The sequence below is a fragment of the Lolium rigidum genome, chromosome 3, assembly GCF_022539505.1.
Source record: "Lolium rigidum isolate FL_2022 chromosome 3, APGP_CSIRO_Lrig_0.1, whole genome shotgun sequence".
Taxonomy (NCBI): domain Eukaryota; kingdom Viridiplantae; phylum Streptophyta; class Magnoliopsida; order Poales; family Poaceae; genus Lolium; species Lolium rigidum.
Window position 1 is genome coordinate 110,074,689 of NC_061510.1, and position 24,262 is coordinate 110,098,950.

A 24,262-nucleotide genomic window follows, 5' to 3' on the forward strand; every position below is an offset into this window, starting at 1 on the left:
TGACCTATAAATCGGGACGATGAAGGTAGTAGTCGAGACACTTATGGTGGGAGGGATGAGACTAGCTACAATGGGAGTATCATAAGTAGTATCATGCACGCCATGTTGGCAAAAATCTGATGTGCCACACCAATTAATGAGGTGAGAGATGGGAGTGGTATCATAATATGATACCGTATCATATCATGCAAAACTAGAAAACTTTTAGTGACAAACACATCATGTAGACCAATTTGCATTGAGATTCTACAAAACATTAAATATGATGATATATGATACTATCTTATGATACTATGCATTGTGGGGTAGTATCATAAACTAGTATCATGTGCATGATACTAGTGTATGATACTTCCCATTGTGACTTGTCTTACTCGTAGCAATGCTCATATCATGACAACGCCATAATAAATTAATAATTAGGCATCTTAATAACTAATTACCACACTCTCACACGGTGAGGAGGTTTATAAAATATTTTAAACAAGAACTAATCCACCTCCAGGCAGGACAAAAGGCGGTAACAGGATTGCGGAACTTGCGGGTCGCGAAATGTCCAAACCGACATCCTTTCTCTATGAAACAGGAAACATATAATAGTCGTATGCTCAAAATCCTACGGACGAGATTTGCCTCAGCGACAGCCACCATCCTTAGATCAGACGGCCAGGAATTAACCCTAGCGCCCGTCGTCCCTGATATAAAGAGGGGAGCCATTCAGATCGTCCTAGCCCCACCCCCAGTTCTTTCCCTGACAGACGCCTTCCGCCGCCGCCTCATCTCGGTTCCAACTCCATCCTTCGAGGTCAGTGTTCCGAATTCCGATCCAGCTACCTCTCTTTAGACGCGGTGTTCATGGTTGGATAGAAGCATTGTCTAGAAGCCCTAATCTGCCAGTGGATCGAGTTTTAGTTGCTTTTGCGCTCGGATGCAACGCTTTTTTTTCTTCTTTCTCATCGTCTGTGTACTCTGGCTCACTTTCCACTCATACGATCGCATTGATCTGTAGAATTTTTAGGGTGTAATTTAACATTTTGTTAGAGCAGCTGCAATCGTGAAATATTACCGAATGATCTCCGTGCTTGGTTGATTTATCACCTTGATATGTAGATTTTCTACGGTGCAATTTAATATTTTGTTAGAGCAGCTGCAATCGTGAAATATTATCAAATAATCTCTGTGGGTGGTTGATTTTGTCGCTATATAGATGTGTAGCATAATTTCGTGCGTCCTGGAATTGACATCCTTCACTTGTACTGTTATCATGTGGTGATCTAATCTTGAATTGTTTTCCTCCTATCTCTAGTCGCGTTGATATGACTCTTGTGGTGTAGTTCTGGCGTTATATTTTTTGTTTCCGTCTTTGTGTAGTGCCTAAATCTACTAGTCCTTATTTCTGATAGGCGAGTGCTGAAGTATCTCAACTATTATAATTGATCTATCAGCTTTGTTCACGTAGTGATTATCTATCTCTGTCATTTTCAATCCTTGTTTGTTTTGGTGTTCAGTTTGTTGGCTGACACTCAGCCATGGGTAAGGAGAAGGTTCACATCAACATTGTGGTCATTGGCCATGTCGACTCTGGAAAGTCGACCACCACTGGCCACCTGATTTACAAGCTTGGAGGAATTGACAAGCGTGTCATCGAGAGGTTTGAGAAGGAAGCCGCTGAGATGAACAAGAGGTCTTTCAAGTATGCGTGGGTGCTTGACAAGCTCAAGGCCGAGCGTGAGAGGGGTATCACAATCGATATCGCTCTCTGGAAGTTCGAGACAACCAAGTACTACTGCACGGTCATTGATGCCCCTGGTCACCGTGACTTCATCAAGAACATGATCACTGGTACCTCCCAGGCTGACTGCGCTGTTCTCATCATTGACTCCACCACTGGTGGTTTTGAGGCTGGTATCTCCAAGGATGGACAGACCCGTGAGCACGCTCTCCTTGCTTTCACCCTTGGTGTGAAGCAGATGATCTGCTGCTGCAACAAGGTATTACTTCTCAAAACTTTTGTGGAACAACGTAATACTATGTAGTCTAATACTATTGATTTAAGCTTGCTGCATGATGTGAATGCTTATTTAACATTTACTTTTTCTGTTGCTTGATTTCAAACTAGTGCACACATGGATCTTAAATGTGATATCTAGTTGTTCACTGAAATTTCTGCTTGTGGTTATACCACCTGCTGTCAGTAGTCATGTACGATTGTATATTAGCATATGCTGGATACCACCATCGTTGCAGTTTTTTGTGCAGCTAGTTTGATTCTGCTCTTGTATATTAGCATATGCTGGATACCACCATCGTAGCAGTTTTTTGTGCAGCTAGTTTGATTCTGCTCTTGTAGCTTGTCTGAACTCTATTTGCTCATGGAATGACATGTTACTGCAAATTGTGGAACTAATCCTTGGTTTGATTTACTTTTGCTGCCTGATTTGAATGCCTGATCTTAATTAACATTTAACTTTCTGCATCCAGTGCTTTATTTTGAAATTAGTTCACATGTTATAAAAGTAATGGTCTAATGCTATCCGTAATCATGTAAGATTATGTATTACTATATCCCTGATAGTGGTTATTTCTGTCCGTTTTATTGTACTACCATCCATGCTGTTTTAAATTGGAACTTTCTGTTGCTTTTATGTTATCATCAAATGTCTGCTACTGCAGTTTCATTACATATTTTTCCATGTCTTTTCTTATCGATTGGTATGAGCTGGAAGTTTTATTTAACAAATGCCATTGTCCTGATGCTCTTTGTAGATGGATGCCACCACTCCCAAGTACTCGAAGAGCCGTTATGAAGAAATTGTGAAGGAAGTCTCATCCTACCTGAAGAAGGTTGGCTACAACCCTGAGAAGGTCCCATTTGTCCCCATCTCTGGTTTTGAGGGTGACAACATGATCGAGAGGTCCACCAACCTTGACTGGTACAAGGGCCCAACCTTGCTTGAGGCTCTTGACCAGATCAACGAGCCCAAGAGGCCCTCAGACAAGCCCCTGCGTCTTCCCCTTCAGGACGTTTACAAGATTGGTGGCATTGGAACTGTGCCTGTTGGCCGTGTTGAGACTGGTACCATCAAGCCAGGCATGGTGGTCACCTTTGGTCCCACTGGTCTGACCACTGAGGTCAAGTCTGTTGAGATGCACCATGAGTCTCTCCTGGAGGCGCTCCCTGGTGACAATGTTGGCTTCAATGTCAAGAATGTTGCTGTGAAGGATCTCAAGCGTGGGTTTGTGGCATCCAACTCCAAGGATGACCCTGCCAAGGAGGCTGCCAGTTTCACCTCCCAGGTCATCATCATGAACCACCCTGGTCAGATCGGCAATGGCTACGCCCCAGTGCTTGACTGCCACACCTCGCACATTGCTGTCAAGTTTGCTGAGCTGGTCACCAAGATTGACAGACGATCTGGTAAGGAGATTGAGAAGGAGCCCAAGTTCCTGAAGAATGGTGATGCTGGTATTGTGAAGATGATTCCCACCAAGCCCATGGTCGTTGAGACCTTCGCCACTTACCCTCCTCTTGGTCGCTTTGCTGTGCGTGACATGAGACAAACAGTTGCTGTTGGTGTCATCAAGGGTGTGGAGAAGAAGGACCCAACCGGTGCCAAGGTGACCAAGGCTGCTGCCAAGAAGAAGTGAGGTGTTTACCGATCCATGTCTGGTTTTGCGATACCTACTAGTTTAGTGTCTGAGTTTTGTTAAGAGGACATCGTCATCTTGCAGTGTCTGCAGTTTTCTTACTGTTTGCACTGTATGATATTTGCCCGTGATGTGTCGTTTTAAGTACTTTCTTTATTTCGGCTTTAGGCAAACCTGATGCTTCTGAGACTTCTGTTATGGCAAATATATGCAAGTTAGGTAGTGAGTTATCTTTGGCCATGCTGTTTCTCGTGATCTACATGAAATCCTTTGCTTGATCTGTCTTAATTTACCATTTTGCCTGCTGCTTTTGTAATTGTCATTTTGTGTTGAGAACTATTAATTGCTTTGTCATTACACCGATTCAATCACAGGCTGCACAACATGTAGACTTAATTAATTCTAACACAATTTTATTGAGGTGGGAGATGGTGCTTTCTATACAATTGATCTAGCAGTTATCTTTATGTCTAGAAATGAACAATTTAATTATGAATGGCCACTCGCCCACTCCCACACACTGAAGAAAAATGAATTTTAACCATACTTTAGGCTGGCCATAATAGGTAATGTTCTTATTTGCTGAAATCTTAAGATGAAAATGTGATTTAGGTTATGTGCTGTCTTCCATCTATATATATGTATCTTCAAGTAGACCAAAGGGGCCGCAAGCGTCTTGGAATTGTTGTCTACCATAACAACTGTAGAAGCCAACGCCATTTTTGCTAAGGACGTTGTGTTACCGTCATATCTTCAGTTTTCTTTGTATCTAAAGAGGAGTAGATGCGAACTTAAGCAGTTTCCATACGATATGGAGTTCGGTATACATCAAAGCAATGTTTGTATGCCCTCAAACACACAATCTCTGGAATGCATGTTTCGTTGAGCTGTGGACAACTTTTACAAAATAATTTCAGTCGATCTTCAGATGAACAGACTTGATTTCAAAATATTTCTTCTTGCATAAGACGTACAAGCCAAGTAGCCAACTCGATGAAACAAAAATTGTATAGGTTGACCAGTAATCGAAAGTTGCTTGACCGGAGTGTCATTGTCTATCAGCATGTGCCTGCTACCAATACCCTACAGCTCATCTTGAAGCCCTGCCTCTCCTGCTTTCTCAGCTTCGTTCAACACAAAAATATTGAGAGCCTCCACGTCCCTAGGTCCTGCAATACCATCGGGGAGTCGGATTAGGCATTGGCTAGCTGAATACCGACATGAAAGGACGTAGGAGGTCATAGAAAAACGAACAATAGCAGCAGCACGGCAAAAGATTACAGACAGTAGGTGGAAAATACAAATAAGAAACGCAATGGCAAACTGCATATGATCAAACGACAAATTTGTTGCATTAATTTCGTTCATGTCCCCCTGTTACGTGAACCAGAAGTTAGAGAATCACTGCCAGAAGGAAGTCATCAATAGATGTGTAGTTTTGATCCTTGATGTCAGGAATGACAGCGCAACATGGTGAGATACAGTCTATTACAAGGATTGTGATTTGTTGAAAGTGGATACTTGCTGTTGAAGAGTATTTTCACAAAGTACTACAACAAATCCAGTGGATGTAGCAACATGGTGAGATGTTCATCAAATATTAAACTAGCACCCCTTCATGACAAACAGAACAATAAAAGTTACCGAGACATGAGCAGAGTTGTATGCGAAGTCTTCCACTGAACGGCTAATAAGAATTGGCTGGTCTAAACAGCGGACTTTTCGAAACAGTGATTGTCATGTTAAATCCTGGTATATAGGATAATCGCCATAAGATTTTTCCAGCCTATTGGTGCAAGTTCACATAGACATAGGTTTTGATCTTTTAGAGCCATGTTCTACTCAGAGCCAAGTTCAGAAGCCCTCGTAAATCGTAAACACTTTCCCTGGAATGCATGTTTCATCGAGCTGTGGACAACATTTACAAAATCATTTCAGTTGATCTTCTAACTCAGAAAAGGCTTAAGATTACAAAATATTTTCTTCTTGCATCTGATGTAATAAGTACTAAGTTAGCAACAAACGACAGGAGGCAGTACAAGCCAACTCGATCAAACAAAAATTGAACAGGTCCAGCAGTAATCGAAAGTTGCTTGACCGGAGTATCTTTGTCTATCAGCATCTGCTTGGTACCAACACCCTAAAGCTCATCTTGATGCGCTGCCTCTCCTGCTTTCTCAGCTTCATTCAGCACAAAATTCTTGAGAGCCTCCACGTCCCTAGGTCCTGCAATATCACCCAGGAGTTGGATTAGGCATTGCCTTACCTGAATATTGACAAAATGAGGATGCAGGGGATGATAAAAATAGAAGCACAACAGCATGGGAGAAGGTTACAAAGGGCAAGTTGAAACTAGAGAAATAAAAAAAAAACGTATTGGCAAACTGCATATGACCAAGCACAAAAATGTCCAGAAGGAACTCCATTTCATTTATGAAGGAAAACATCCCCTGTTTTATGAAACAGAAGTCAGACGATCACTACCGGAAGGGAAGCCGTTAGCGGATGCGTAGTTTTGATATTTTGAGTGATGTTGGGAAACCACGAATCCACGATGCAAGAAAAGTGTAACAGTTACATGTAATCATCTTCTGAGTAACAATGGTTATGATTTGGTTGTCGAAAGTGGATACTTGCTGTTGAATAACATTCTGCGAACAAAGCACCAGAACGAATCCAATGGATGGAGCAACATGGTCGGATGTTCAAACATTAAACAAGCACACCTTTATGACCAATAAAATCATAAAAGTTACTGACATATGGCAAGAGTTGTATGCAAAGTCTTCCTGTGATGTTTTTTTTTTACTTATTTATGAAACACTGACATCTTGGCTACTAAGGACTAGCTGATTATTTGCAATATCCAGGTCATGGCTGGTCTAAACAGGGTGCAGCGAATGTCATGTTAAATCCTGGTATAGGATATAATCTCCTAAAACGTAAGATTTTTCCAACCTACTGGTGCAAGTTCACAGAGCCATGCCCTACCTACGAGTCTCTGAAAATAAAGTCCACATTGAACCGAATGCAACGGATTGTAACATGGTTTTCATGGTAGTACTAGTATGTACTTTACCTCCTCCATGTCAATCAAACAGAAGACATAACAAAGATTACCTTTATATTTCGCAACCTCTTCGCCATCGTAAAACACCTTGAACGTTGGGTAAGAATGAATGTCCACCTTCGAGCATACTGGTTTGCTCGCACCACAGTCAACTTTCCCGACCTCGATTTCGTCCGTACCTTCGATAACTTTCCCCAGGTCCTCCCAAAGTGTTCCTAGGCTCTTGCTGCAAAACGCGAACCCGCATCCTAGTTCAGAAGCGAGCAACCAAGTCTTGTGTATGATATAAGTGAATATATCCATCTCACCGCTAGGGCATGCAGAGCTTACCAGTGTTTACACCAAGGGACGCAGAACTGCACAAACCACACCGTGTCCTTCTCCTTTATCTAAACAAGAGATGAATCTGTCATGATCAAACTTGCTTAACTAACAACGAACAAACAAGGGATCATCATGGCAAAGCAACTTGAGTTTCATTGAGTTCCATGGTGCTAAGGGCAATGGCGTGCTAAGGGCAATGGCGTGCTGCGACCTTTGTTTCATTGAATATGAAGCCAGTAAATCAAGGGCATTAATTCCCTAAACCAACAACGATTTAGCTTGCGTGGCCCATCTTGAACCCTGAACATTTCCTAATTGGATCAAGTGAAACCAATGAACTTATGGTAGTCTAACAAACTCGAACAACGGAGAGGTGAGTTAGCACTGAGTCAGTCAACTGACGCGCTCATGAAGCTGGAATTGCTAACGAATCTGGCATACAGCAACTGCAGGTCAGCCGTCAGCCACCAAGCATCACCTGCGCAGCTTGACACAGCAACTAAATACACGGATGTCCCTAAAGGCGCGCCGTGTGCTTTACAGGGCTGTTGCATCTCGTATGGGAAGGTCGAAGACTAGAGGACAGAGAAGAGAAGGGGGGAAAGCAGTAAGTACCTTGTCGGAGAAGGTCTCCTCGGTGAGGGTGATGACCTCGGCGCCCGATCGCGCGGCCAGGAGCGCGAGTACCGCGACGGCCACCACCAGTAGGTGGATGGGGAGGCGGGAGCGGCGGCGAAGAGCCGGATCCATGGCTCCAACGGAGGTCGGGGACGGCAAGCGACGGGGTTGAACGGGAAGCCGGATGCGCCAGTGGGGCCTTGGGGGTGGGTCCATGTAGTACTCGATTGGGCCGGTCCGGAATGGGCTAGGCTGGGTTTAGCATCTCAGTTATGGGCCTACGCGTTTGCCTCACCGGCCCAGTGTCCCAGCTTTCATACTTTGCCTCCTAAAAAAAAAACCTCTCGTCAGCTACAGTGCTCGCCTGCTTGTACCAACTTTATTTGCTCAGAGAAACAGTCATAGTATTGAACTCTTGATGTCGAGTTACTGACTAGCAACTGGCAGCGCTGTCCACTACTACTACAGATCCTACTCGTACCAATTTATTTCAAATTTAATTGTTTCACTGCACGCATCCGTAAGAGCAAGTACAATAGAGTCCAGTCAGCTGGCTATAAGATATTAAATAATATATTTTAGATGAGTTGGAGGAGAGAGAAGAGGAGAGAGAAGAGAGGTGAAGTTACTATCGCGATAACTGAAGCTCAGACGTGCTTCCTAAACGACGCTTGTGAGAGTGAAAGGTGGGCCATATATTAGTAAAGTACTACATTCTTATAGCCAACTATTGTACATGTTAGCTATATAATGACTACAAATGATATGACATCTTGTTATAGCCAAGAGTTGGCTATACTATTGGAATTGCTCTAACATGCTCTCTCCGTGGCTCCGGGAGCAATACAATGACGATACCAACACGAATTAAGTTCCACGATCTTACTCCCGGAGTAACAATCACACCCCTATTAATTAAGGACAATTAACTCTGACGTTAAGCAACTGTACTTATTCCCGGATTAATTCTAGGAATCATGCGAAGGTCAGTTCGGGACAGACACCCGCACGACGGAAGATTCCATTCTGTACCTTTCAGGATATAGCAGAATCCAGGGGACCACCCGAGATTAATCATCGATCGTCGACTGCGTCGCTGTCAAAGCGCCGCTAACCACCACGAGGCTCCAAGCTGAAGAAGATGATGGAAGAATCGTGGGTGTCCCAGAGCACGTTCCGTCGTGCCGGCCCGTCCCCTAGCTTTTGGCAACCACAGCCATCCATCCAACCCGAGCACCGCCACGTTCGACGCCGTCGGTTTGCGGAGGTGCTGATCACTCTTTACAAGTCATCTTATCTCCTTGCTCCGGCTGATGACTCCACTGGATCGCTATCTAATCCATCTGTCTAATCTAGGTACCGCACATGAAGCTGTGAGTCAGCTCAACGTCATCGCCGACACCCAAAGCTAGGCTTTTGATTAATTAATGGAGGGATTGAGTAGTAGCGTATGTTTCTTGCTTATGTCATTACCGGCCACTAATTTTGTAAGTATAGTAGTTCAACAAGTTCTATTGCTACAAATTATAGGCTGCCACACACACGCCAATAGCCCCCATGCAAAAAGAATGAAGAACAAAGATCAGAGTTCGCTGAGCTTAAATGCAAACGAAACCTGATGGGCTAAAAATATAACCATTCCACTAACCATCAATCAAAGGTGGTCAACCAGGTGGTCTCGCCGACGAGTTTGGGGTGACGTGGCAGTCGGTGAAAACCGAGCCTTGACTTCGGTCTGGGCGGATGATGGCGGCGTCGCTTGGCGTCATTACCTTATCGAAGGCATCATATTTGCTTGTCTCGTTATTTCACTTGGGAGCAGCCTGCAGGCTATCGGCGGGTGGCGTGGGGTCTACTGGCTCGGTTTAAATAAAGGAGGCGGTCATAGGGTCCCTCTCAAACCAAGACAAAGATCTGCTTGATGCATGTGTTCATTGATCTGGACGAAGTATCGTGTCGTGAAAGGCTTCGCCGGCAAACCCCACTGGGCGACTCATGCTAGAGATTGCAGGATTGGATGGGATTCGGTCGCGTGCAACCATGTTTTTCTGACCGTTTGGTTTCAGAGGGAGCGATGCGAAGCTTTGCAGTCTATTTTCATCATGGGACATGTCCTTAGTTTCATAGTGATGTCAGTAGTGGAGAATGGCATGGAAGCCGAGATCTGAGGACTAGTAATAATGGTGGTTCGAGTCCTGGTGGAGATGAGGGATTGGCTTGATGATTTGTGACTTGGAGCAACGACATTAGCAAGTGAGGACGGCAATACAGGAGAAGTTCAGAGTATAATTTTCAGGATGAAAACCCAAGGTGTGACCTTAATTGATTGTGCATGTCAATAGCCTTGTTGAATGCATTGTTTTTTAGAGCGGACCTTTTTCTAGGGTGAAAACCTATGATCTATGACTAGGGCGGCATTGGCGCTTGTGAAGTGTTCCCTTCTTAGATGCGTCGTTTTAGGAGAAGATGGATTTCTAGTGTTGTCTTGGTTGCGTTTGATTTGCTGCTACAAGAAATAGATCACTATACCGAGACTTCTCTTTTTTATAATTTTTTTTGTTTGATGTGTGCATCCGTGTTTCCATTAAAGCACCGACAGAGGCTAGGTGTAATTGATATCTTTACGATATTAATACATTTTCTTTATCAAAAAAAACAATAGTTTATGGTTGGACCTCTCTCCTACGATGTAAGTTGTTTTACTAATTTCGAAAAAACCAAACCGAAGGTCTAACCACAAGGACATTCATTTGCATTGCATGTGTTGTTTGTTTGCCATACTGGCCACTAGTGTGTTGGTTGTTTACCGTACACACGACCTATAATTTGGTGGGGTAGAAGTATAACCACTCCACTAACCATCCACCAATCGCTGGCTCTCTCAGACGAGGTAACTATACGAGGTAACTTGTTTGATACAGTAATCCCCCAAAAAACAAACTTAAGGTAGTGACCACTTGTGTGTTGCTTGTTTACCATACTTGGCTACTTTACTCACGTGCCAACTCAACGTATGTATTTTTCACCACTTCTATTGCTTTTGTTGTTAATAGTTTATCTTGGCATAAACAAATTTGCACCACAATTTAACTTGTATTGCCAAATATTACTAACGGAAACATCAATTACCAGAGATCGATGTGCGAGACTATTTTGGAGACAATGTGAAGTCCTAAGCCTGCACATATGCAAGATAGATGTAGTGGCCAGGGAGCACGTAGCGGCAGCCCATCGGCCATTGCAACAATTTATATAATCTTGGGAAGTTGATATGTTCAGTTTACGCACGGCATTTTCACATACTCTACCAGGTGTTTTTTTTCTAAGGGCAACACATGTCATTCTCCTTTGTTTTCTAAATTGGGATATGATAAGAAAATATAATAATAATCATGGACAATGCAATTGGAAAGCGACGGACCTGAATGCTTTCTCTTGCATCAGGAATATGTTGTCCTCGTCCAAGTTTTTCTGTGGCACATGGGACTGAATGATTCATCTCCTCTCTTTTCTAGCTCCCATCGGATTCTCCCATCCTTTTATTTATATTTTTCAACTTCATTCTTATTTTCTTACAACTAAATTTTTTATTGAGTATGTCCAATTTAGACATGTTTTCACATGCTCAACTATGAGATATTTTGGACAACACGTGTAAGACTCCTGAATTAGCAAGACAATGTTCTAATAATATTAGAATCACACAGGTGCAACTGGAAAGGGAGCCTATGCACTTGAATTTTTTTCAACTGAATATATTGTCCTCATCCAAGTTTTCATGTGGCACATGACAATGAATATTCTGCCACCTGTCTTTTTTCTCATCAGATTTTCCCCTAATTTTATCTGTACCTTTTATTTTTCAAGGCCGCGGCCTAACAAGCATACCCTAGAGGCCAAAGCTCAAAGGAACCTAAAGTTTCAGGTTATCACAAAATTTACTCTCTACAACTAAAGACCATGCATAGAGAAACTCCACCCCTCCAATTCAACTTTTTCTTCACGATTTATCTTCTTTTACTCTCAGTTTGAGCTCACCGCTCGCATTAGGGGTTCCTAGGCCAATCACCTTTACCCCAATTTGCCTCCTCTTCATTGCCCCCCGACTTGGGGAAGTACTCGTGCCTTCCATTCCAATTCGACGCACCATTCTTCTATCTTCACTTTCCAACCGGCCTTGCACAACGGGATCCATCGCCTGAGTAGCCGTGCAATTCTCCTCCATATTACTGCATTCCAGTCCAGATTAGTAGGCCGAAAAACAGTTTATTTCGCATTGTCCAAGCATCCTAAATAACAGCAGATGATAATAGTGTATTCACTGTCCCATTTGCTTCGTTACTAGCCCATAACCTAGCCACTTGATCGTAACTGGAGCCAACCAGTTTGTTCATAATAGTGTGTACACTTTCCGATTCATAGCAAAATAAGCATCTTATCCTGTACTGGATGTCTCTCTTAGCTAGATTATCCGTAGCTAGTAAAGACTTTTGTTGTTCCAAACTAACCAAAAAAAGCATTTGTACTCTAGGTGGTGCATCAAGGTTTCAAATTGAAGGGATGAACGCAGGTGAACAGGAAATCTGTCTACTCATATGTTCTCAGATTCTCTGCTAGTTGCTGTCGATGACAGTTAGCATCACAGTAGACATGAGAAGGACAGATTACAATTACATACCGGCCGATCGATGGATCGCCTCCACGGCTGTGCCACCGCACCCACGTTCGCCCACGCAGCAGTGGTTAACCCACGACGTGGCACGGCCCTACTGGCCAGCACACCACACCAGACGTCGCCCAAAGTTAAAAGCTGCAAGGCGGGAGGACCGTAACCAGAAAAGGCAGACCGTACATCCCCAGGCACAGACCCCACCGTCGCGTCGAATCCAAGATCCAGGAATAGAGACGACGCTCGCGACGCAGCTCGGTGTGCGGGGCGGGCGCACGGGATCCCGCCGCGGAACGGCCACCTGCCCCGAAGCGTAGCCGGTACGCGCGCGGTGGGCGGCTCGGATCCTCTGTGCGCGGCGGAACGAATCGATCAGGTGTGGCCCATGCCGTTGGGATATGCCCGTGACGTGGGGCCCGAGGGAAGGACGGTCGGTCTCCGCCCAGCGCAGCCCAGTCCGTCCGATGCGCGCGTCGGCTTGTGCCGCCGTCTCGCTTTCGGATAGACCTCTTCTAGTGCTAGAGCGTGCTAGACACGCTGGCTGCTTTTACTAAACAGATGTTCTGTCCTGTCAAAAAATACAACCCCCTCTGTACAAAACAGATGCCAGGAGGGTGGATGCAAGAAGTCAAGATCGATATCCAGTACTACTGTATTAACGGAATTGACCGAATGATGCAATACGGTAGACTACGGTTGCAAGCGACTGGATGCTTACAAAGAAGAGTTCAGCTTTGGTTTGAAGAATTATTACCCACATGAGGAAGTACTTACCCGGAAATTATAAGGAACAAAGTCCGCCTCTTCTCCTGAATTTTTCATTTGGCTCATATTTTCCTTCTAAATTTTACTTTGTTCACTAAATATTCCTAAACTATCACTAGTGGTCCATTTAGCCCTCTTAACATAGGATTTTTGACCCAACCATTTAAACTAGGCCAGGGGTTAAATAGATCATTATTCATAATTTAGAGGGGTTTAGCGGGCCAAATAAAATTTAAAGAGAAAATATGAGCCAAGTGAAAAGTTTGTAGAGCAAAACAAACTTTCGTCAACTATAATACTCACTCCGTCCCCATAATACATAGCTAGTGAATTGTGAACTTGGCACCATATGTGGTGTTTGAAAAAAAATCTATTATGTTCTTGCAAGAAATTTCAATCTCATGCATAATATCACCTTTTGGCCTGTATTTAATTTTTCTAGCATTCTTGCATCCGTGAGACCCTCTCTAGGCATTGCTGCAGGAACTGGCTAGACGCGATTGATAATTCTCTGGTGGTGGCATCGCGTCGTCTCTCTATAAACATCCAAGCCATTGAGCTCCACTTTCTTTTGGAGTTGTGTCATTACCTCCTTTATTTTTGTTGGGTCTGTTCTTCTTTTGGTTGCTTACCACGCTTATCATGTGGTAGTTGTGCATGTTTGTAATGCTGCCCCAATATGCTCCTTTTATTTTCTGATTTACACTTGAACCTTTTACGGAGTATATAAATGTGGTTACTTTATTTATAAAGCTGGACGAAATAATGTTGCGAGAGATAGATATCGGATAATCCAACTTGTGTTTTTATCTTCAAGCATACTACCTCCGTTGCAATTAGCAGGAAGTTTTTTTAATAAAAGACAAACCACGTATTAAATCAGTAACATGTAAAATACGAGATTAATATGATTGGATAAACTCATGAACTATATTTTCATATGATGTCCATATACTATTATTTTCACTGATTTTTTTAAAATTTAATCAAATTTTACTTGAGGTTTTTTCAAAAAAGGCTTTATTTTCATCTTTGTTGCTGCTCCTTGGTGAAGTTTTCTCGAAAGTAGGCTAGCAGAATTATTTTTATCACACATTGCATCTGCTGGTACGAACGAGAGGGTACCCGTAGGCCGTTCCGCGTGAATCCAACCGCACATTAACAGCGCTTGCCGTTCAATCCTCACATCCTGCGGCGCAGATCCGTGTGCCGCCTGCGTTGCGTGCGTCGACGAAAGCAACCCAAGAACAACCAACCAACAAGAACAAAAGCCACCCAGACACATACCCATACCCGCCGGCGGGGCCCACCCACGAGCCCCGCGCTACAGTTTCCGGTTCGCCTCGCCTCCGTTTCAATTTCAACCCCATTTTCTTTCTTTCTCCCAGTGACTCGCCACTCGCTCGCTCGCTCTCCTACAGCACGCACCCCCACCAAACGCCGATCGGCGGCGAGATGGCGGCGGCGACGACGATGACGTGGCACGAGGAGCTGGCCACGCTCGTCGGCGACGCGGCGCCGGCATCAGCGGCGCCGCCCAATTCGGCCCGCGGCTGGTACGGCAACGACGAGGACGACGAGGGGGAGCCGAAGCCGGAGGAGGGGTGGGCGCAGCAGGCCAAGGGGTTCGCGCAGTCCACGGCCGAGATGCTGCGGGAGCTGGGGCTCGGCGTGTGGGACGTGGCCGCGCAGAGCCTCGCCGGCGCCGAGGACAGCGACCTCGCGCGCCGCCTGCGCCGCCCCGCCGCCGCCGCCGGCAAGCGCCTCCGCTTCATGAACGAGTTCCTCCCCGAGGACCGCGACCCCGCCCGGTGCTGGGCCGTCGTCGCCGCCGTCGCCTTCGTCGCGCTCCTCGGTACGTAACCGCCCGTCCGCCGCTCATCTCCCTACTCTCCTCCGCCGCTCTTGCTCTTGCCTCCCGTGCGTGCGCGTCTCTCCCGCCTCCGGCCCAGCGTCTAGTGCGGGTCGCGCCATGATACGCCTAGTATTTGCTGGATCTAACGGACTGACTCTGGGAACGCGAACTGTGTGCTGATTTCCTTCCCTCCGAGGGTTTGCTTCGGATTTCAAAATCAGTCCCCCCTCTTCCTCTACACGGCTTTTGTTTTTCGTCAATGTTGAGGACAAAAGGTCGCAATGTGGGATCCCATGCCTACTGCCTAGTGTGATTGGGCAAACATTCGTTGGCCGGGTAGAAAGGCAAGGCAGTACAGCCTAGTCCTCAGCATAGAGTGCCTTTGGACTTTGGGTTGGTTCTATGCTGACCTGACCCCATCTTCAGTTTATACGGCACAATTGAGAATCCTCTCTTGACTGATAAATACATGAGCTTCCGTTGAGTCTAAATAGAAGATCGTCATCGCTTCTTCTTAAAACCTGTATTGGTCGTGGCTCTGGGTTGGTTCTATGGTCACTTCCTTCTCCGATTTATATAGCATGATTGTAACTATCTCCTCAATAGTAGACGCCTGAATGAGCTTCTGTTGATTCTAAAAATTACTCTCTTTTAAAATTCCGATAGAGCTACCAAGTCAGCCTAATGGATAACAAATGGGAAGTCATTTGTTTTACTGTTGAGTCACCTAGCTGGCTAGCTGCTTACTTTCGCTGTATGCCCACTATTACTAATATCTTTTGCCTATTATAGTATTTAATCCTTCAAACATATTATAGTATTCAGGTCTCAGGTGAACATAAAAGCTTCTTGCTTGCTAAGTGGCAGGTGTTGTTCAATTTTCAGTGTCTCAACGTTAGGCATTTTGTTCTCATTGCGCCAGGCACCAGTAGAATCTCTTGTACGAAGTATTTCATTCACCAGTGTGTAGCAGTATCTACCTGTAGAAGTAAATGCACTGCTCCTGCATAACTGATTTGATTGCTTCATTAGTGACACTCTTTTTATGCAGTATTAGGTCTGGGAAGCGTCGATGATACCCCAACCCCAGTAGAGCAACCAAAGAAACTCTACATAAGCCCCCCGAATGCTAAAAGGTTTCAACTTCCTGATGGACGGCATCTGGCTTATGAAGAAAAAGGAATTTCTGCTGACAGGGCAAGATTTTCACTGATTGCTCCCCATTCTTTTCTTTCGTCAAGGCTAGCAGGTGAGGACAATTGTTACATTCTTTCTGGGCTATTATATTGGCACTGTGCTGCATTTTTAATCCACTCTGTTGTCTGTTCCTTTCTATGCAGGAATCCCTGGGATCAGCACATCACTTCTAGAGGAATTTGGGGCACGACTTGTGACCTATGATCTTCCTGGTTTTGGTGAAAGTGATCCTCATCCAGGCCGAAATCTCAATTCTTCTGCATTGGACATGCTTCATTTGGCCGACGCCCTCGGGGTTGTGGACAAGTTCTGGGTTGTAGGCTATTCTGGAGGTGGCATGCATGCTTGGAGTGCTCTTCGCTACATTCCTGACCGAGTGGCAGGTACCTGACCCTGGATGCTTTGCTATGTTCTTTTGGAGTATTCTGTTCATAGTCCTGTCCCATGGTTGTGAAATCAGATGATTAAACTGTTCAAACAACCTCTAAATATTTCTTGAATGAAAATCTTATTTTCTATTCTTTAAGTAGAAGATTTCGATATGCTTCTAATTCGGAGCACCGTATGCCTGTTCCTTCTCTGGAGCATTAGTTTTGTCAAGACATAGTGACAATGTTTTTAATTCCATGTCTGCCATTATTTGATCATAAGCTGTAAAATTACGATCAGTCAAAATCATTTTTGGTTCTATATTACAAGTCTGCAAGAGTGTAGGCTTGCATTTTCTGTTGAAGTTTTTGTGATATTTTACACTTATGATAGAATACTCATGGTTGACACATTCTCCTGAATCCAGGTGCAGCAATGTTCGCCCCTATGGCAAATCCATATGACTCCAAGATGAGCAAAGATGAGAAGCGTAAAATATGGGACAGGTGGTCAACTAAAAGGAAACTAATGCACATTTTAGCTCGGAGGTTCCCATCACTATTGCGCCTCTTCTATCATCGGAGCTTCCTTTCTGGAAAGCAAGGACAGCCTGAGAGTTGGTTATCACTGTCGCTGGGAAAGAAGGTATTGCTGTTACCAGTGTTTTTTACCATCTTCAGGCTCAAATGCTATCTCGAATCTGTTCTGGGTATACCATTAGCCATTATTGTTTATAAATGAATCAGATGCAGGATTCGTAGTGGGGTATCTTGTACCTCGGACGATGATACAAGAGTAGGCCATACGTTGTAGTTAGGAAAAGAAAAACTTCTGTTATATATAAAAAAATATAACATCACATTTTTGTGTGATTTAACTCTTCCAGTGATCTTACGTATCCAATATAAGACCCAGAAAAATGCTATAGATGCATCCATTTGGGCTTGAGCTCGTGAGTGAACTGTCGTTTAATTGCTGTTAATGCATTGGTTTCCCTGTAATAACATAACTGCCGCATCAGTTCCACTTCCACAAAGGATAGCAGCATCTTGTAACTGATTCTTTCAATTATGTCCATGGCATTCCTTTGACAAAGCCTGAAACTAGTAATGATTTTCTGGGCTTGATCATTCACCTTTTTTCATGCCAGCCGCTAATCTTTTGTACGCTGCTCAGGATAAAACTTTACTGGAAGCTCCTATGTTCAATGCATTCTGGGAAAAGGATGTTGCAGAGTCTGTGCGCCAGGCAGATGCGCAACCATTTGTAGAGGAAGCTGTGATGCAAGTATCTGATTGGGGTTTCAGCCTGTCCGACATTCAAATGCAGAAGAAAGAGGACCAGGGATTATTTGAATTGATCATGTCTCTGTTCAGCCACACTGAACGAGAGTGGGTGGGATTTCTGGGCCCAATACACATATGGCAGGTTTGTAATCTGTTTGCTAGAAATAACTGTTGATTTCGAATCAAGATGGCATATTCGTGTACAGTTGCAGTTACTCCAACTATAGGGATATTTCAGCTCAATTTCTAGTTGAATGACTGTGGCTTGTGGTTAGTAGAGCATACTGTCCAGCTGCTTTTCATGAGCACTATTGTTAAACAACCTTAGTAGTTGAATTTGTTTGGAAAATGAATTATAACAGCACAAGGAGGCCGCATATGCATTTAATTATACTAGTTGAAATGGTCATGGATTGCATGATTAGGAAGCTCAAGGTCTACCTGTTGATATTGACAGCAACGACTTGCATTTCAACTACTACTGAAACATGTCATCATTGGATGCAATTAACTGCTACTGTCCAATCAATATACTGCTTGATGAATCCTATTGTCCTTCGAATTATACCTTCTGCATCCCCACTTGGCTAAGTTCATCCTGAAACAGTGAACTCATTAATTTTTTTCGTAACAGGGAATGGATGATCGGGTGGTGCCTCCGTCAGCGACCGAGTTTGTCCGGAGGATGGTTCCAGGAGCCACGGTTCACAAGCTCCTCGACGAAGGCCACTTCTCGTACTTCTGTTTCTGCGATGAGTGCCACAGGCAGATATTCTCCACCCTGTTCGGCACTCCGCAGGGCCCTATCGACCCCGTACCTGAAACCAATGAAGCGACCCCAGAACCCGCAGAAGAAACAACAACAGCATATGAAGAAGAAGCTGCGGAACAGGAGCAAGAACCAACAGGCTCAGCCTGATTTTCAGGATCGTCAGTATAGATACAAGAAGACGTTACTACTACCTACGACTTTTAACACAGACCTCACAGGAAAGAGATAGGCTTTTCTTTGCCACTAGTGGAGGATGCTGACCTTGCAGAGCGCGCGCCCGCCCGCGAGTATAAACAAAGCTCTGGACTTGACTTGTGGAGTCTGGACGGGAGAAGGCTTGTGCTGGTGAATGCGCTGGTTCGCTATAATGTACAAAGAGTCTCGATCAGAAGGTCTGCTGCACATCACCTGCTCGGTGCGCCTCTAGTGTAGTTATCCGATATTGACATTCGATTGGCTGTTGATATCGCGACGCCCTTGCATACTTATTTTGCACAATTGGATGTACTTTGTGATGTCATGATGTAATGGGGTGGTTGTGTTGCCCCGTCAGCTATGATAGTGGCCTTGCTGTTCCAGGCTTCCAGCCATCCTGTTTCCAGAAATGGTATTGCTTTCGTGTTGTGGCCTTTCCGATTCCTGATGTACGCCGTGGTTAATCTGGGTCAGGTTCTGATTGCGAAATATATTTCGCTCACTCTTGCGGACTTGGAACTGTTTCCTGCACAACTCTTGCATTCGACGAGCCTCGTGGCTCCCCGGCGGTCAGAACAGGACGAGGTGAGGCGACGCGAACGCGACCCTTCCGAGGCATGCCGGAGACGGCGAGGCTGGCTGACATGCGACCCATTGGAGTAGGTACAAATAAGAGGCGATTTGAGCGTTGGGTCGGCAGACGACTGGCCCGGATCGAGCTGGACGGAGCCCATCAGATGTACTGTAGTAGACCATGACCAGTGGAGTGGAAGGCCAAGAGCCCAAGACCCCAAAACGAAGACCGGATCCAACGAAGCTTCGGCCCCCGCAATCTCCCCGCGGCAACCCGCCTCTGCTGCCGGCGCGGCGGCCGTGATAACTCCGGCGGCCGGGTGGCTCCCGTGGACCCTAGGTATACAACCTTCTCCGGCTTGCCTCCCTCCCTCCTGTTCATCTCGCTCGCGTGTCGCGTCCCTCCCCTCTCCCTAGTCCCTACCCACGCCCGCCCGCGCGCATCCCTTGGGCAGCCAGCACGGCCGGAAGGGCGGGGGTTCAGGTAAACCCCACCCCCTTCTGAGAAATTTTTTGAGAAATCTGAGAATTTTTTTAGGTATCCCTAATATCTGGCCCAAAAAACTAGCAACCAAGGGACCGAGGCACCGAGTCGACGGAGACCGAGCGTCTCGTCTGCTCGTCTCCTGCTTCCGCCGCCCCCCAACTCCGCGGCAACTCCTCTTCGTCTCCCCCGGCCGCGGGCCTTCTCTGCCCTAATCTCGCCGGATACGGCGCTCCGCCGGCAACCGCTCGCCGCAGGCCCGCACTACCTCTGCTCCAGAAGCCAGCTCGCCGCCGCACCACTGCAGGTACCGGACATGTACCGATTTGGCGATTTACATCCCTGTTTCCGATTCAAGAAACAACTAGCTCCTATCTCTGTCCATTATTTCTAGTTAAAATGACATTAGGTACTCTAGGTTTCAGATGACTTTTGCTTTCCACTTGATCTAGTCATGTACAGTACGAACTGAATGTTGTAGGGCACAAGCCTCTCCAGTCACAAAGCAGTATGTACATTGTGTTATAATATGATGCCTTCACGGTGTTTTAGTATGTAGGTATTGTAGTTATCTTCTAGGGTTACACCATACGGTAGAACAAAATTCAATTGGAGAATGTGTATGGATGACAAGACAAATCTGAAAGAATTACCTATACGGTAGAACAAAATTCAGTTGGAGAATGTGTAACAAGAGAAATCTGAAAGAATTACCTAAAATCAAACATATTCGTGTGAGAATGTTGTTTAAATTTAATCCAAGCCGAAGAGAATCTGGAGAAATAGTGTCGATGCTTACTTGTGATAATTTTGTAAGGAGGCATTCAATCTGGAATCGCTTCTATCCTTGAACATCCCATTCACAAGGGCAGGCAAAGTAGGTCTTACATTCAATTTAGGATTTTTATATCCAGAAATTTGGCTAGTTGTGTGATCCTCACTGCTTGTTTATGCATCTGAAACTTATTATCTTTCCCCATTCTATTTTTTAAACTGCTTTCATTGAGCTGCATACAAGTCATGAACTAATAAATAGGGAGATAGTTCATCTTTAGCAAGTATTTGATTTATGTATTGAACTTCAATGTTGACAAATATTGTTCATTTGGCAACAGTTTTTCACAATTGAGGGGGTGCAAAAATTTTTTTTTGGAGGTGTGCCCCCCTCCAGTTTTTCCCTGCGTCCGCCACTGCACCGCCCTAGACCTAGGTGTTTGAGATGAGTTTTTAGGAAAATTGAGAAGGATTAAGGAGTATAGGAGGTCAAATACGGAACGAATCTCTAATCAGTAACCCCGCTGCTTCATTTTCCGTACAATTCGTTGGCTGGAGTTGCAGGCAGCAGCGCTTGCTGCAGCAAGCTGGCCGGAGGTGCGTGCATTGGGCGCCCCAGGGCCCAGGCAGAGAATCCCATCAATGGCGAATTAATATTTTTTTAGGGTCATTTAATTAATCTGTATTTGCAGAAACGTCCCTTAAGATATCTCCTCAAATCAGAGAGTCTAATCGTGAACCGAGATTCAGATTCTTCTGATTTCTCGATTTAGTTTTCATTAGTCAGTGTGTTAAATTAGTGAATATAGTGGCAACCAGCAGTATCTTTGGATGGTACATAAGTGAACCGAATCCTTTTGACCGTATTTTTCTTATGTGATGGTCTTCGTGGAACATAGCCAGTTCTTCCTAACTAGTTAATTTTGATGTTTCTAGATTTGCAAAAATGGAGAGATGAACCTTGCTGCTCTATGTATCTTTTTAGGCCAAGATGCGGCTGTTCTATGATTTAGTCTTCAGTACCCTGGGTTGTTGCATATCTGCATGTATCGTCCAAATAACTTTAACATGCCATGCCCAATTTCTTCTATGGAGCTGATATGTTGAAACATGCATATTTCTACCAAATTGGGTTATGTTATATGCTATTACGCTGCATGGTTGTTACTGGTCAGAATACTTAACCCCAAGGAAATACTGCTGGTACTGGACATTCATGTCTAGCTTTCACTGTGCAGGCATTTGTTGACTCATTTGCTAAAACTTTATCTGCTCTGCTGTCTGGGTCATTAGAGGTTGGTTTGATTGCTATGATAATCTGGAACCTGTTATTAATTTGGGGCTGTCAATGAAGTCTAATTTTTTTTTTTTTGTATAATTGAACCTTAATTGAATTGCAAAAAGGAAACTGCATCCTATATGCTGATCTGAAAATATGAACGATCACAAACCATTTTACAGCATCCTACTCACCCAAGAACAAATCCTTCTTGCTGAGATCTCTTACTATCAACTGTTATGATCTTAATTCTACTTTCTGTTATCATGACAGTTACCTTGCAAAGGTCAAATTCCGCGATGAATGCGACTCAGAGAGTTGACCCTAAGATTGCTCAACAAGCCTCACAATTCAAACGATGGGGGCGGAAACATCCATTTGTTCGATATGGTCTTCCACTCATTTCTTTGACAGTGTTTGGTGCGGTCGGTCTAGGTCATCTTATACAGGGAGGGTAAGCCATTCACCTTTCTGCACTGGCCAAAATTATTATGCTAGCTTAGTATCAAATTGTATATAGGCATTCTCGTATTTCACATATTTGACGGTGCTAGTTCATTTGTATTTTGCAGCAAAGAGGTAACAAAGGAAAAGGAGGATATAGAATGGGAGGTCGTAGAGACAACAAAAGCTCTGAGCCGAACAGGGCCTGTGGAAGGGGCCTATAAGCCTAAGAACCTCTCACTCGAGGATGAACTGAAGGTAATGTCGTGTTTTTTTTTTGTTTGTTTACATGTGCTCACCGACCGTGCCGCTCAGTAAAGGTAATGTCGTGTTCATCATATGTGAAAGAAACAAAGTCTGCTAAATTGTTTTCATGATCGGCCTGACTTATGAGCTCCCTCTCTCTGCATTATAGGCTTTGCAGCAAAAGGTGGACATAAACAGCTACGACTACAAGAGAATTCCGAAACCAAATGAAAATAAGTGAAGCAAAGCGTCGTTACCATCCCGAATGGGAAATTGCTTTAAAAGCTTTACAAGTAGTTTATTGGTGTTGTTTCTTCACAATTTCATTCGGATGTTGTTGTTGGAGTGTCAAAATGAGACAGGGAAGCCACTAACATCAGACCTTTCTGCTTTGTCGGCTACCTCCTATATATAAGGAGCTAGGTTGAGGATCCTTGAGCCTGTAGGAATCAGTGTTTGTAGCGACAGGAGCCAGGCATGGCATACCTTTGAGATTTTGTGGCCATCAAATATGGACTCATCAAGGGGGCAATAAATTGGTGCAGAGTAGATGTTAGCAATCAGATTTTGTATAACATTTCTTGGAAGCGAATTAAGATGCATTGCGATCAATTGTTGCCTTGTTGTCCAAACGCTAGACAAATGGGAGGGAAGTTTGTATTCATACATATACATATCTATATCTCTTTCCATTACTATTAAGATGCGTACATTGAGTGCTCCAGGTAGTGATATCCAGAAATGGCGAATTAGTCTTCTTGGAAAGTTTATTTTATCTGTATTTTTATTGTTATATGCAATGTATAGTTATTCAAACATATTCACATGCTGTAAGGAAGTATAATGCTATTTCTCAGTCGCCTGAGAAAAGTCCAGGTCTCAGTCGATTTTTTCAGCCGTTCGATCATCTTTGAGATTCGTGCGCCCGGGTTGTCCATTTTATCATGTTCTTTGCCGGGTTGCCCGTTACCCGTTACCCGTTTATTTTGTGGGACTTGTCTCTTCGGCTTATCTATCCGTTTGTCGTTGTCATCGTTTCATTTCAACAGAAGGGGAGAGGGGAACGAGTTCGCAAGGTGGTCGGCGAGTTCGCCGCCGCCGTCGTCGTCGCCGAGGCTTGGAGAGTTCCTCTCTGAAGCGGAGGTTTCAAGGCGGTCGGCGAGCTCGCCTCCGTCGTCGTCCTCGCCGTGGGATTATAGTAGATCTCAAGGCGGTCGTGGAGCTCGCGCGTCGTCCCCGATCCTCACTGGCAGGCCCGATTTCAGCAGGTTTTTCTCGAATCAGCTATCCTATTCTCCTATTTCTGCAGTGTTATGTTACGAATTTGTGTTGTGTGTTCTTAATTTTGCTTTTGTAGCTTGTATGTCTTCGTGTTTATCCGGCGATTTTTGGATGCCTCGTGTGTTAGGGTTGTCTGATTCAAATCCTGTGCGCCGTTTTAGTGTTTGATTTGAGCTAAGTTGCAGTGTAGGGAGATGTGGAGATAGGCTAGTGTTGTTTCGTTGTTGGTCAGGGACGTAGACAAGGGGTGACGAGCAGGTGCTACGCCCCCCCTATGATCCTGATTTGATTTGAGTTTGATGCTTGTCCATGGTTTGTTTAGTTGCCTCTTTGTTTACCTGCTATACTGAGCAACTCACTATATATCATGCTCCTGTCTAGTAATCATTTGCTTCAGTAAGTCATGTCCATTT

At 44.5% G+C, this 24,262-nt stretch overlaps 4 protein-coding genes across 4 annotated transcripts; 3 read left to right on the plus strand and 1 right to left on the minus strand.

Moving 5' to 3' along the window:
- Positions 1 to 751: 751 nt before the first annotated feature.
- LOC124702155 (elongation factor 1-alpha) lies at positions 752 to 3,888 on the plus strand. The gene is made up of 3 exons (XM_047234269.1): positions 752 to 805; positions 1,509 to 1,991; positions 2,767 to 3,888. The coding sequence occupies exons 2-3, from the start codon at positions 1,530 to 1,532 to the stop codon at positions 3,646 to 3,648; spliced, it is 1,344 nt and encodes a 447-aa protein (XP_047090225.1). The 5' UTR covers positions 752 to 805; positions 1,509 to 1,529; the 3' UTR covers positions 3,649 to 3,888.
- A 1,627-nt stretch (positions 3,889 to 5,515) lies between these two features.
- LOC124702157 (protein disulfide isomerase-like 5-1) lies at positions 5,516 to 7,828 on the minus strand. Its single transcript, XM_047234271.1, has 4 exons — positions 7,658 to 7,828; positions 7,049 to 7,107; positions 6,769 to 6,944; positions 5,516 to 5,874 (listed from the first exon to the last, which is right to left on the minus strand). Exons 1-4 carry the CDS (start codon positions 7,790 to 7,792, stop codon positions 5,789 to 5,791), a joined length of 456 nt encoding a protein of 151 aa, XP_047090227.1. The 5' UTR covers positions 7,793 to 7,828; the 3' UTR covers positions 5,516 to 5,788.
- A 6,692-nt stretch (positions 7,829 to 14,520) lies between these two features.
- On the plus strand, positions 14,521 to 19,125 carry LOC124702156. Its single transcript, XM_047234270.1, has 6 exons — positions 14,521 to 14,949; positions 16,001 to 16,198; positions 16,290 to 16,529; positions 16,943 to 17,160; positions 17,692 to 17,943; positions 18,436 to 19,125. Exons 1-6 carry the CDS (start codon positions 14,550 to 14,552, stop codon positions 18,718 to 18,720), a joined length of 1,593 nt encoding a protein of 530 aa, XP_047090226.1. The 5' UTR covers positions 14,521 to 14,549; the 3' UTR covers positions 18,721 to 19,125.
- Positions 19,126 to 19,128: 3 nt separating this feature from the next.
- LOC124695339 lies at positions 19,129 to 23,292 on the plus strand. Its single transcript, XM_047228195.1, has 5 exons — positions 19,129 to 19,353; positions 19,910 to 20,132; positions 22,152 to 22,332; positions 22,451 to 22,580; positions 22,738 to 23,292. The coding sequence occupies exons 1-5, from the start codon at positions 19,129 to 19,131 to the stop codon at positions 22,807 to 22,809; spliced, it is 831 nt and encodes a 276-aa protein (XP_047084151.1). The 3' UTR covers positions 22,810 to 23,292.
- Positions 23,293 to 24,262: the final 970 nt, after the last annotated feature.

Excerpts from the sequence above, each read along its gene's own strand:
- LOC124702155 (XM_047234269.1), top strand. The coding sequence starts at position 1,530 with ATGGGTAAGGAGAAGGTTCACATCAACATTGTGGTCATTGGCCATGTC. Across the intron at positions 1,992-2,766 it reads TGATCTGCTGCTGCAACAAG|ATGGATGCCACCACTCCCAA; the intron begins GTATTACTTCTC and ends TGCTCTTTGTAG.
- LOC124702157 (XM_047234271.1), bottom strand. The coding sequence starts at position 7,792 with ATGGATCCGGCTCTTCGCCGCCGCTCCCGCCTCCCCATCCACCTACTG. Across the intron at positions 7,108-7,657 it reads AGGAGACCTTCTCCGACAAG|ATAAAGGAGAAGGACACGGT; the intron begins GTACTTACTGCT and ends TCTCTTGTTTAG. Across the intron at positions 6,945-7,048 it reads GTCCCTTGGTGTAAACACTG|CAAGAGCCTAGGAACACTTT; the intron begins GTAAGCTCTGCA and ends CGCGTTTTGCAG.
- LOC124702156 (XM_047234270.1), top strand. The coding sequence starts at position 14,550 with ATGGCGGCGGCGACGACGATGACGTGGCACGAGGAGCTGGCCACGCTC. Across the intron at positions 16,199-16,289 it reads TCTTTCGTCAAGGCTAGCAG|GAATCCCTGGGATCAGCACA; the intron begins GTGAGGACAATT and ends CTTTCTATGCAG. Across the intron at positions 17,161-17,691 it reads CACTGTCGCTGGGAAAGAAG|GATAAAACTTTACTGGAAGC; the intron begins GTATTGCTGTTA and ends TACGCTGCTCAG.
- LOC124695339 (XM_047228195.1), top strand. The coding sequence starts at position 19,129 with ATGATAGTGGCCTTGCTGTTCCAGGCTTCCAGCCATCCTGTTTCCAGA. Across the intron at positions 20,133-22,151 it reads TCGCCGCCGCACCACTGCAG|TTACCTTGCAAAGGTCAAAT; the intron begins GTACCGGACATG and ends TTATCATGACAG. Across the intron at positions 22,333-22,450 it reads GGTCATCTTATACAGGGAGG|CAAAGAGGTAACAAAGGAAA; the intron begins GTAAGCCATTCA and ends TGTATTTTGCAG.